The 13759-nt window shown below is 41.5% G+C and overlaps 1 protein-coding gene across 1 annotated transcript in view; it reads right to left on the reverse strand.

The window, feature by feature from the left end:
* Positions 1-823: 823 nt before the first annotated feature.
* Positions 824-13759, reverse strand: part of rnf17 (ring finger protein 17) — a gene marked incomplete at both ends in the record, with an annotated part of 28677 nt that continues 15741 nt past the window's right edge. The window contains 13 exons of the mRNA XM_080038502.1: positions 824-919; positions 1018-1204; positions 1422-1557; positions 7679-7802; positions 8096-8206; positions 8430-8486; positions 8569-8691; positions 8956-9036; positions 9380-9499; positions 11492-11655; positions 11821-11932; positions 12371-12551; positions 13472-13593. Coding sequence (XP_079894628.1) covers positions 824-919; positions 1018-1204; positions 1422-1557; positions 7679-7802; positions 8096-8206; positions 8430-8486; positions 8569-8691; positions 8956-9036; positions 9380-9499; positions 11492-11655; positions 11821-11932; positions 12371-12551; positions 13472-13593 — 1614 coding nt within the window. The remainder of the gene's footprint in view (positions 920-1017; positions 1205-1421; positions 1558-7678; positions 7803-8095; positions 8207-8429; positions 8487-8568; positions 8692-8955; positions 9037-9379; positions 9500-11491; positions 11656-11820; positions 11933-12370; positions 12552-13471; positions 13594-13759) is intronic.

The raw sequence follows: 13759 nt of genomic DNA on the forward strand, positions 1-13759 counted from the left end.
CTTTTGTTTATGTCAGGATATCTTGGTTTATGATCTACCACTACACATTTCAGTCTCCTAATTCTGAATATTTCTAAAAATAAATTGTATTTTTATTTATTTTTTGGTAAAGGCTTGGAAATAATGAAATGCTGTACAGGAACAAAGTGTCACGTCTGCAGCAGAACTGCTTCAGTGTGTGTGAAGTGTTTGTTTACTTTATTTTTATCTGTAGAAATGTTAAATACATATTTATTTTCATAGCTCACTGTATGTTTTGTAAAATAAATGTTTTTTTATTTATAATTTAGAATATTTTCCTAATTGTTGTGTAAGTAACTGCAGCAGGAAATATTGTTTCTCTCTGTCAAAGAACCACATCAGGACAGGTGGCCAACAATGGAAGACTTTAATTATTATTTTTTTTCCTCAGACAAGTATGTCTCACATGAGTCAAATGACTAGAAAACAAAGTGCTAAGTCAACGCAGCTCACTCAAACACAACAGTCAAACTAAAAATAAATCACTGCTCGGCAGTACATTTTCTGTAACATTAAAACTAAGAACAGTCAAAAAGCACAAACAGAAACAGATTTAACGAAACGTCCACGAATAAAACCTGAAGGAAGATGAAATAAAGAAGTTATTAACAACAGCTTAAACAACTGCAACCGATGTCTACCGTCTACAACATTTAAACTGAATATCAGAAAATAGTGAAAATGTCCATTACAATCTGAGCTTTACAAATCAGACTAAGTAAAATACTATCTATCTGAGTTCACAGATAAAATGAAGCCCCAAACTTACAGGAATGGCACCCAGTGGGGTGAGGAGGGCACCTCATTCAAGATCAGCCAGGCCACTTTTCACCAGAGGCAGATGGACCAACTTTCTGTCCTTGTTGTACAGAAGCACTGTGAGCTCTGGTTCACGAGCCTGAACAGACGAGACAATGAAGATAGTAAGATTTTGACTGAGAACAGAATAAGTCATATTTATAATTTTTTTAAATATTTAAGCTGTGTGTTTCTTACCACAACAGAGGCTGTGATTTTGCCGTGTAACAGGTCTATCATTTCCATTGCAGCCCTGACGCTCCACCCCGGGCTGTAGGGCAGCATGTCCTCCTGTCTGTTCACACTGGGGGCCTTGAAACCCGCCACTTTCACCTGCAGCGCCCGCAAAGGGAAACCCAGCAACTCGGCCGGCATCTGACGCAGCCTGACAGGAAGTGAATATAAAAACACATGGTGTATAAATAAAACCTGTACATCAGCAATTTCCATGGTGTTTTATGGAACAACCAAGCGCTCCAACTACGAGCATGTTTGTATAAAATGAAAATTTTCCTTACTTACTAGACTCCTAGCTGAACTAATCTTAACTTAATTATTATTTAAATGACGCTGTACAGCTGCAATGAGTATGAAGTTCGTACTTGCTGGGGGGCAGAGTGTCGTCAGAGCCAAAGTCGACATGTTGGACGAGGATCATGACGGGCTCGATGCTGGAGAACTTGACCAGTTTGGCCCGGTAGTATTTACCATCACTGTACTCTGCCAGACACGGACCACCTAGAAAAAAACACACACACACACACACACACGGTCTGTCTAACTGACTACAACACTGCACAGAAATGTCTGACACATAGCTCCTATGCTGTCGTTAAAGGAAAGTATCTAGCTGCACAGGTCTGAAATATAGTCATTGTTAATCCAATAACCACAACGACAGTTGTTCGAGTTTAGACTTTTACTGAACGTTAGCATATCACATGCACAACCATGGCCGTCGCCATTATTCACAGTCAGAGAACAGCAACTACCCTTGCCGCGCACGCGCAGTAGATAACATGCAACTTAACAATCTCCCCTTTTTCTTTAAAGAAAAACATTTTTTTCAAAACTAAGAACATTTCAGTGTAACACTTTCCAAGAAATAGAACATTAACATAGGTTATCTTTTAAACCTACAACAGCTAAACAGGTTTGATTAAATGACACTTTTAATGACCAAACTCTGTGATGGTAGTCTATTGTCAAGTTCATTTAGCCTTTAAGATGCAGTACACCTTCGCTGAGGGCCCTCAGCAGACTTAGTGCAGAAGTCCCTGTCTTCGTCAAGCAGTTAGCAAGCTGTTCCTTGGTAGGTGACCACATGATCTGCTGAACAGCTCCAGAGTGCATGAGCTCCTTAATACTGCTGATTTCGAGGCGGAGTCTCTTTTCCGTGACAGATTTTGTAGACTTGACAGCATCGAGAAGGGAATGATTATCCGTTACACACACAATGGGCAAGTTGCTGTGTGTGCAGTCCCCAGTAGTAAGCTCTGAGTAGATAGTAGCTAGAAAAACTGCACTGTCAATCCCATCTGCAAGTGCCAATGTCTCTCCTGCTAACGTACTCCGTACCACTCTCCTGATGCGTTTTGACTGCCAGCATATTGGTGAGAACTTCCCATCTTCTCCCATAAGCATAATAAAATGTCCACCCTGTGTTCCTCCATCCGCGAGGTTCCCCATTGAGGAATCACTGAACACGACTAGTTTGAGGGAACAGTTTTCTCCCAAGTACTGAAACCTCAAGGTCACCTCTTCTGATTTTAGTTTTCTGATGAGTTTGTTTGCACAGTGCAGGGTTTGGACACTGGCATGCTTTGTGTTAGATGCCAAGATGGATATGTCACACATAATGTCGGGTCTGCTCTGTCTTGCTACCCACAATATCTGGCCAATCTTTGATTTAAGCATGTCGAGCTCGATTTCTGTTAAAGGAGCCTCACGCTGTGTTGCTCTGGTGGGGTCCACAGGAATAGGTTGAAGACTTTTTATGTATGTACTTTGTTGGACTTGTATCTCATCCTTCAGGGAATGAACCTGCATTCCAATGTAGCTGAAGCTGTGGTGTTCTTCACGCCCAACTTGAAAAGCATCTTTCAATTGGGGGATGACAGCTGTGGAGAACGCATGTGAACCACCCCAGATAAAGTCATCCACATGAGCTGCAAGGACCCCCATTACATTACAGGAATCATCCAGCCAGTAGAATACTGCTGGATCAACTTTTGACACAGTAGCTCCCAACTGCTGCATAGTGTCTTTCACTCTATTGTACCAGTACAAAGAGGCATCTGTAAGGCCATAAACACACTTCTTTAACTTCCATACAGTTCCTTTGCTCTGTGCTTCTTGGGGTGGGCGAATGTGGACATTTCGGGTTAACTCTTTACCTTGTAAAAAGGCTGCTTTAATGTCCATGGAGTTCAGCTGCCATTTATTTTGACATATGACAGCCATGATCATCTTTAGAGATTCTGAAGCACATGTAGGCGAGTCTTTGGGAAGGTCTTGTGTGTTTCTTTCTTCAAAGCCTCTCGCAACTAGTCTGGCTTTAGGTACAATGCCATCAGGTGTTTCCTTGAGTGTGCACACCCATCTTGTTGAGATGCATTTCTGACCCTCATCTTTCACCTCTTCAAACACATCATTTTTTCTCCAGTTGCTGAGTTCATTGTGTTTGGCAGGTATAAAGGCGTCATCATCCACTATCAGTATGTCATCCTCAGTGTAATCAGTACATACCTTGGCATGCTCAGACTGAATAACATGAAGATCTTTCATTTGTCCTAAGTCAACTGACCTTGTTGTGCCTTCAGTTTCCTCGGGCTCACTGTACTGCACATTATAACAGTGTTTGTGTTTTCCAGTGGCCTTTCCTGCCCGGCTGAGAATTGTTCCAGTGTGGGTTTGGCCACTTTCATTGTCTGTGTATTGAACCAACTGTCCAGCTTTCAGCCTCAAGCCTTCACAAGTCGCGGTTGAGTTTATCCGCGACGTGACAGGTTGATCAAGATCACTCCCTCCAGGCTGTACTGATGCACGAGGGGGTTCAGTGTTATCCTCAGCATCAAGGTGTTCATCAATTGTAGGTGCCGCTTCCTGTAATTCATTGTCACTGTCATAGTTATGATCATTGAGTCCAACTGCTGGTGTCACTGTACGTTTTTCATTTTCAATTATTTGATCTCCCTTTTTATTTTCTTCCAGCTCTGGGTGATCCACTTTTCTGAGCCTAGACTGGTGCACTCGAATGTAGGTTCCCCCATGTCTGACGAAAATCACCACACCATCTTGGCCGATGACTACACCTGGACCTTTCCACTCGTTACAGTCTACTCTCTTATAGTATACTTTGTCCCCTGTTTCGTATCTGTCATCATTGGGCCGTAGTTGTTTGCGAAGGGCTCTTCGGATCCTCTCAGAGCTTTCAGCTTCTGTAAACGCTCTCCTCGTAGCATGTAATGTCGTGATGTGTTGGGCTACCCAAGTATTCAAACTTGTTTCCAGAGCTGGAGGCTTATCGGTAAGGATTGAAGGCAAATTTGGGTTCTGCCCAAACACTAGCTGGTAGGGGCTGTAACCATGTACATTGTGCATCGAGTTTTTTGCCATCAAGGCCCAATCTAGGGCTGTCTTCCAGTCACATTGGTTGTCTTTCTTCACCTTCAGCAAAATGTCAGTCAGAGTTTGATTATGCCTTTCCAGTAGGCCGTTGCTCCATGGGCTGTATGCTGCAGTGGTTTTCACTTCAATGTTAAATTTTTCAGCCATGTCCCTCATTTCTTCGTTGTTGAATTCACCTCCATTATCACTGAATAACCTGCGCGGAGGACCATGGATACTTATCCAGCAGTGAATAAATTGCTTCACTATTTCCCTGGGTTTTTTCGTGGTGATAACACTTCCTGCGCTGAAGCGTGTGAAGTGGTCGATAGCATGGAGATACCAAACTCCCGGTTCAAGCTCATGCAAGTCCACAGCAACAGTTTCATTGTAAGTTGAGGCCATTGGCAAACCCACCACTGGCTTGCGTTTTGGTTTACTGTACCTGATGCATGTTTCACAGTTTTTCACAATGTCTCTGAGTATTGTGTTGCTTTCCTCATCATTATTACCTGCACAGGCCAGTAGTTTTTGTAGTCTTTCAACTGAAGCATGTCCAAATTGTTTATGCAGTTTCACCAGGACTGTCTTTTTTTCCTTTGTTGTCATGTTTTCTGTCACAGTGAGAACTTCATCCTCATCTTTTTGGGTCTCACTTTCCTCTGCATCACTGTCATCTCTCAAGTTCACACAATAATGTCCTGAAGATGTCAGTTCAAGCTTAACGGGTTGTTCAAACATTGTCGCTTTGTCATGCGCAATGTCCAAAACGGCACTTGCTCTTTTCAACGAAGTCTTGCTTAAAAGCATGGGTATATCTGCAGGGACAACTTCTGTTTCAATTTTGCATTTAGTCTGTCCTATCTTCGCTGGAATAATCACTTTCCTCGTGGAGTGGACCACTTTCCCATCACCAAATCTGAAAGGTCTAGCACTCTGTTTGTCATTAACTTTTTGTAACTCACTCTGTGGCAGTTCACGGATGTAATCATCAAGCCATTTTTCTCCACATACAGTTCTTGTACAGGCTGTGTCAATCACAGCTGATCCCAACGCCTCCACCATGAAGACTTCTGTGTCAGACAAAACGTTTGAAAACAAAGTAATGTTGCATTCTTCAACATCATTTTTTATCCCTTCATCTGTTGTAAGTTTTACATGTTCCTTTTTGTTTGGACAATCCTTTGCCCAGTGATAAGTGCTCTGACATATTGCACATCTAGATCTCCTCCCATGTTTGTCGAGTGGGTTTGTGCCCTGAACCACCGTTTGTAACTGTTGCAAGTTTGACCTACTCTCCCGTCTGCCTGTGTATCTTGTGTAGTAGGCAGCATCACTAGAATCTTCACTCATTCGCAGCGCACTGCTGCCCTCTTGCGGTGGTGTAACGTTATCGCCAAAAATTCTCTTCAAGGCTGATTTCATGTCGACGTAAGAGACGCTTGGGCAAGCTGTAAGCGCTAACTGTTTGTCTTTCACATTAAGTCCCGCAGTATCCAGTAGCTTGAAGGCTAACACTGCATCTGGAAGCTCCATTTTAAACTTACGTAGCTTGTTGTAGCGATGTTCAAATTCAATGATGTAATCCACCATTGAAGTACTGCTTCCTCTAGCGATCCGGTCGAACTGTGTGTACGCCTCGTACTGCCGGTCCTTTTCTTCTTTCAAAAACACCGAGTCCAATTTAGTCAGAAGTGCAGTCATTCCCGTGTCGAAATTTAAGTCGCCAGCAGCAATTTCCAGAGCGCTAGCCTTGGCTCTCCCCTTTAGCGACAAGGTAACCGCCAAGGCTTGCTTCTTTTTATCCAGTTCGGTGACGAGTCTCCATATTTCGATCTCATTTTTCCAGCTTTCGTATGACGTCTTCTCGTCAAACGGTGGCGGAATTTTGTAATTCACAGCAGCGGCCATCCTCTGCTACCAATGTTAATCCAATAACCACAACGACAGTTGTTCGAGTTTAGACTTTTACTGAACGTTAGCATATCACATGCACAACCATGGCCGTCGCCATTATTCACAGTCAGAGAACAGCAACTACCCTTGCCGCGCACGCGCAGTAGATAACATGCAACTTAACAGTCATGACCTTCAAAACCTTCTCTCTTCCTTGTGATTTCCTTTCACAATATCTGTGACTTAATATTAATCTTTTAACTAAACAAATAACCTTTCTGGTTACATGTTTGTGCTTTTTTTCTTTATACATCCTACCTAATCTTAGTGACTACATAGAAAGGAGGAAACACTTATGTGTTTCAATGACTGTAGGATCTTCAGACCAAGCTAGCATTGGAACATTTAAATACATATACACTCAACAAAAATGTAAACGCAACACTTTTGTTTTTGCTCCCATTTTTCATGAGATGGACTTAAAGATCTAAAATTCATTCCAGATACACAATATTACCATTTCTCTCAAACACTGTTCACAAATCTGTCTAAATGTGTGATAGTGAGCACTTCTGCTTTGCTGATATAATCCATCCCACCTCACAGGTGTGCCACATCAAGATGCTGATCTGACATCATGATTAGTGCACAGGTGAGCCTTAGACTGTCCACAATAAACGGCCACTCTGAAATGTGCATTTTTTTTGCTTTATTGGGGGTCTGGGGACTCAGAACCAGTCAGTATCTGGTGTGACCACCATTTGCCTCATGCAGTGCAACACATCTTCTTCGCATAGAGTTTATCAGATTGTCAATTGTGGCCTGTGGAATGTTGGTCCACTCCTCTTCAATGGCTGTGCGAAGTTGCTGGAGACGGCTTATGGTGGAGAAATGAACATTCAATGCACGAGCAACAGATCTGGTTGACATTCCTGCTGTCAGCATGCCAATCGCTCCCTCAATGCTTGTGGCATCTGTGGCATTTTGCTGTGAGACAAAACTGCACATTTCAGGGTGGCCTTTTATTGTGGACAGTCTAAGGCACACCTGTGCACTAATCATGATGTCAGATCAGCATCTTGATTTGGCACACCTGTGAGGTGGGATGGATTATCTCAGCAAAGCAGAAGTGCTCACTATCACACATTTAGACAGATTTGTGAACAATGTTTGAGAGAAATGGTACAATTGTGTATCTGGAATGAATTTTAGATCTTTAAGTCCATCTCATGAAAAATGGGAGCAAAAACAAAAGTGTTGCGTTTATATTTTTGTTGAGTGTATATGTACAGACTGTTATGGAGTCCTACCTGTGCTTTGAAACACAGGCATTAAAAACAGTAAATGTTGTTACCAAGAGGGAAGCTGGACAGTCTTGACAGGCTGTTGATGTTTGCATTGATTCTGGTCAGAGCTTCATCCAGAGTCTCTCCATTCACCTCCGCATCATTTGTTCCCTCCAAAGGCCACAGGAACAGCTAGATAGCACGGCAAAGGCATTTATCAGTTCAAACATCTGTTTACCTTCATTTATTAGGGGTTAATGACTATAGAAAGCAGCATTAATGAATAATGACATGTAAAGTTGCAGTTGTAGGGCAGTGAGAAATGTGTTGATCTGATATTTAAATAACACGACAGGATACTGGCAGGCTCAAAATGAACTACGGATACAGTGAAGAACCAAATTGTTTTGTATATATCATTCATGCCCGAGTACTAAAATAAATAAATAAATAATAACAGTCATATGTCTGTGGTCAGCATTTACCTCGTTGGGGGTGCACAGGTGCTTCACTCTGACTGGGATTTGCGTGCCCTTCTCTGGCAGGTTCGGGTAGGTAAAGGGCCCCAGCACTGGTTCCTCTGGGCCTTTAAGACCCTGGAGACACAGAATTAACTTTAACTCATCCTGTAATGTGTACATGTCTGGTAAGGACAGCTTAAGACTTCATATCAATGGCAGCTGCAGCAAAGTCTTCCAAACTATTTGTTTTATAACTTCCTCTGGATAACCAATTGTTCATATGCAACCAATAATTTTATTTGCATAAACACAATTATATTTGATCATCGGTATAATCACTTCTTAAATGTTACGCTACCTCAGTGTTGAGGTCCTCATCATCCAGAAAGGGGGCATGAGAAATTACTGATTGTCCCTGCAGAGAAACACAGATATTATTGAGTAAGTAATGGCAGCACTGCTTCATTGTGGGGAAACAGGAACCATCCGACACAGACCTTCAGTGGAGAGAGAGTCCGGTCCATGGAGGCGTGTTCATGGTGACACAGGATCTTGCTGAGGCTCATTCCGTCTATGAAGAGCTCGACTGTGAGTGGTCCCCTCGGGTCAGTCGGCAGCTCCTACCACACACACACACACACACACACACACACACACACACACACACACACACACACACACACACACACACACACACACACAGAAGAGGTGACAAAATGTTTCACTAGTTCAGGGGTTGATAACTAAAACCACTCTTTAATGCTGTGGACACTAGTTGATGCTTGTATCCAACATTCAAACTTAATGTGTATAACACCAAGGACTGTATATATTTTTGTTTAAATTTGTCGGTAAAAATCACAAGGTATTGAGTGTAATTCTACCCTGACTTGCATGTCCACACAGCGGCTCAGCAACACCTCCCTCATCAAGTCCACGGCATCCCGCTGCCACTTACCACCAACCTGGAGAAACACAGAGAAGGATTGTTTGTGTGTGTGTGTGTGTGTGTGTGTGTGAGAGAGAGTGAGTGAGTGAGTAGACACTACTATGGTACTTTGACAATAAAATCATTTGACAAATATTTGTCATAATACTTAAATTGAACACCAAAAAAAAGAGAAACAGAACCAAGATATATTGTAAATAACAATGCATTATGCAATAAGACAAACATGTATTTATGTAATATCTATATTTAGAGAATATCAATATCATGTTTTGAAAAAGAGTAAGTGGACTTTTGAGTTGGGATGACTTTGGTCTATATACTCTCCTGTATATAATGACAAACTCATAAATCCTTACAGGGTTGATGCTGTGCAGCTGGCAGGGCATACACAGCTGAGGAACGTCAGCACACAGCAGCATGGGGTACACATGGACCACTGGGATGTTCTCCACCAGGCCGTAGTCCACATATTGTACCTGATAACACACAAACAACAGTCTCAAAATGACCTAACCATAAAACTATCCATGATGGAAGTAGACGAGGGAAATGGAACTACAGGACAGGGCGACCCATAATAGCGCGACTTGAAGCAGTTAGCTGAAGAAATTAACAAATGCATTAAACTTGGGTCTCACAAGTAAAGTATAAGACAAAAGTAGGCTCATATACAGGTCCTTCTCATATAATTAGCATATTGTGATAAAGTTCAATATTTTCTGTAATGTACTGATAAACATTAGACTTTCATATATTTTAGATTCATTACACACAACTGAAGTAGTTCAAGCCTTTTATTGTTTTAATATTGATGATTTTGGCAAAAAAGTAAAGAAAAACCAAAAATCCCTATCTCAAAAAATTTGCATATTTCATCTGACCAATAAAAGAAAAGTGTTTTTAATACAAAAAAGTCAACCTTCAAATAATTATGTTCAGTTATGCACTCAATACTTGGTCGGGAATATTTTCGCAGAAATGACTGCTTCAATGCGGCTTGGCATGGAGGCAATCAGCCTGTGGCACTGCTGAGGTGTTATGGAGGCCCAGGATGCTTTGATAGCGGCCTTAAGCTCATCCACAGTGTTGGGTCTGGTGTCTCTCAACTTCCTCTTCACAATATCCCACAGATTCTCTATGGGGTTCAGGTCAGAAGAGTTGTCTGGCCAATTGAGCACAGTAATACCATGGTCAGTAAACCATTTACCAGTGGTTTTGGCACTGTGAGCAGGTGCCAGGTCTTGTTGAAAAATGAAATCTTCATCTCCATAAAGCTTTTCAGCAGATGGAAGCATGAAGTGCTCCAAAATCTTCTGATAGCTAGCTGCATTGACCCTGCCTTTGATAAAACACAGTGGACCAACACCAGCAGCTGACATGGCACCCCAGACCATCACTGACTGTGGGTACTTGACACTGGACTTCAGGCATTTTGGCATTTCCTTCTCCCCAGTCTTCCTCCAGACTCTGGCACCTTGATTTCCAAATGACATGCAAAATTTGCTTTCATCCGAAAAAAGTACTTTGGACCACTGAGCAACAGTCCAGTGCTGCTTCTCTGTAGCCCAGGTCAGGCGCTTCTGCCGCTGTTTCTGGTTCAAAAGTGGCTTGACCTGGGGAATGCGGCACCTGTAGCCCATTTCCTGCACACGCCTGTGCACGGTGGCTCTGGATGTTTCTACTCCAGACTCAGTCCACTGCTTCCGCAGGTCCCCCAAGGTCTGGAATCGGCCCTTCTCCACAATCCTCCTCAGGGTCCGGTCACCTCTTCTGGTTGTACAGCGTTTTCTGCCACACTTTTTCCTTCCCACAGACTTCCCACTGAGGTGCCTTGATACAGCACTCTGGGAACAGCCTATTTGCTCAGAAATTTATTTCTGTGTCTTACCCTCTTGCTTGAAGGTGTCAATGATGGCCTTCTGGACAGCAGTCAGGTCGGCAGTCTTCCCCATGATTGCGGTTTTGAGTAATGAACCAGGCTGGGAGTTTTTAAAAGCCTCAGGAAGCTTTTGCAGGTGTTTAGAGTTAATTAGTTGATTCAGATGATTAGGTTAAGAGCTCGTTTAGAGTACCTTTTCATGATATGCTAATTTTTTGAGATAGGAATTTGGGGTTTTCATGAGCTGTATGTTAAAATCATCGGTATTAAAACAACAAAAGACCTGAAATATTTCAGTTGGTGTGCAATGAATCTAAAACATATGAAAGTTCAATTATTATCATTACATTATGGAAAATAATCAACTTTATCACAATATGCTAATTATATGAGAAGGACCTGTAGAAGTTAAGTGTGGGTAGAGGACAGGGACCGACAAAGAAGTGAATGAACCTTAACCCCCTTTAATAAAAAAATCTAAAATAAGAAATAGCATGAACCACAATTAACTGTTGGTTGTTGAATCTACTTTATTTTCTTCAAAATAACAAAGCAATGATTTTTGTGTGCGTTTATGCGTCTTCCTGACCTTAACATGACCTCCCTGTAACTCCAGCAGCTGTCCTCGATACCACAACATGTCGGGTCCGATGACAGCGCAGCCCAGGACTGACTTCCAGGTGTAGGGCTTTTGTCTGGGCAATGTCTTCATGCTCTGATGAATCTTGTCTCTGAGCAGCTCCAGCTGACACTCTGAAACACACACACATTTTATTTTCTGAATTGACACCATAGTCAAGATAATAAAAATACATTGCCACTGATTTAAGAGCACATACAAGGTTGTTAGGCCCACTTGCAATAAAATACAAAAAACTTGAATTGAAATGAGTCCTGGGGAAGTTTTCCAATGTGCACCTGCATTCTGCGTCTGGGTGTAAATTAGGCCGTCGTCTCCGATGGCAGAAACACTTATTTGGATATGACCAAGGCATGGCAGCTCTGGAGGTTGGTACAACTGAGTATTCACCTGTGTACACACAGACAGAATACAACCACAGCTATGGATAAAAACATGTAGACATGATCTTTTAGAAACTACATTTATTTGCATAAATTTTTGTTATTTAGATTTTTTTTTAATCTGTTCACGATGTCCTTCAAATACCCATCTTTCACAAGGCAAAGCAAGGAAAGTTGACTTGTATTGTATAGCAACTTAAAGAAAATCAAAGTTATTGAAAAATTACAAACATTAGGACAAGATATAAATAAACTGAAGGAAATATAAAGACACGTTAATTGGATATTAAAAAAAGAAGAATAAAGATTACATAAAGTCCTATATATAGTTTAATAAAAAAGGCAAAAAATCTTAAACCTTGATTTAATAGAACAGAGTTGGTGCGCAGGATACCGGTGGATAGAAATAGTTACTTGCCCAGACAGTGTTTGTGTGTGTGATCACCTTCTCAGCAGATATAATTGTGCGTTGGGCAGGTTTAGGAGGGATGGGAGTGGACAGGGGGAGTTTTGGAATAGAAGGAGCGGGATGAGCGTCTTTTTGGTCGCAATCAGAGGCATCAGTTTGTGTCTTGCTCACTGGAGACTCTGCATCATTTTCTTTTGGTTTTTCAACGATAGCATCCCTGAAGGAAAACAGAAGCACACAAAATCAGGGGCCTATTAAATAATGAATACAAAATTTAAATTAAGTATCAGCCACTGCCTAATGGCACAAAGTAGCGGTCCGGCTAATAACAATATAGTGATAAATTATATGGTTCTTAAATTTCATCAGACTTCTGACGGCAGATTCTGCTTGCAAAAATAGTCAAATTTTAATAAAGTAATCAAAAGTAAATATAATGAATTTAAGAAACTGTTTAATTGCATTCAGCTTCTGATATGTGGTAATGTTTACAAGAAGGAGAGTCAAAGAGCAATATACAGTAGGGATGGGACGATCCACTTTTTTTAGTTCCGATCCGATTCTGATACCTGGGGTTTGGATATCGGCCGATACCGATACTGACCGATACGATATCATAATTGTTATACATTTTTTCGTTGGTGGTGATGTTATGTATAGGAAGGCTTAAGCAATTCTAATTTAAAAGAGCAATAAATATACACAAATGCATATAGGTTTATCTTAAAGGCAGAAATCCTTCTCAATGATCACTTCTGCCCCACTAGAATATGTGGTGGTCTGTTTGTCTAAACAGTCTTTCTCTCTCTGGCTGTATTTTACATAGTAGAATTTGTCACAAGCCTCTCCACTTCCTTGACTTGGATTAGCTTTGGTTAGCTCACTGGCTAACAAACTCATATGTACTGTATGTCAAATTATAAAGTGATGTCCTCTCTCCCTCCACCGAACGTCGGCGCATGTTACATAGTATAAAAAAAAAAAAAAATCTAATTTTAATATCGGAGCTGTCAGTCCGATATCCGATACGCAGATTTCGGCCATATCGGACCCGATACCGATACTGGATCGGACCCATCCCTAACATACAGTAGAGAATAAAAATGTCACAGACTTCCATACATGTGGCGCACACACCTTGGTTTTCTTTCCCTGAGGGCGAGGCCCTCGTTTGCCAGAAAATCTGCAATGCTGACAAACTGTCCCATCTTGTTGGAGCAGAACAGAGTGACGGGTGCTGGACGCTCATCTGTCAACTCCTACAAAGAAAAGAGGCGCACAGCGCAGAGCAAAGGAAAAAATGTGTCTAATACTAATAATAATACATCTACTAATATTTACAAAAAATGGAGAGCACCTTTCAAGTAATTGACTGCAAGAAATTATTATTTTTTACAAACTGTTGTATGTAGATAAAGTAAACTT

The sequence above is a fragment of the Ammodytes marinus genome, assembly GCF_949987685.1.
Source record: "Ammodytes marinus genome assembly, chromosome: 12".
NCBI lineage: Eukaryota > Metazoa > Chordata > Actinopteri > Uranoscopiformes > Ammodytidae > Ammodytes > Ammodytes marinus.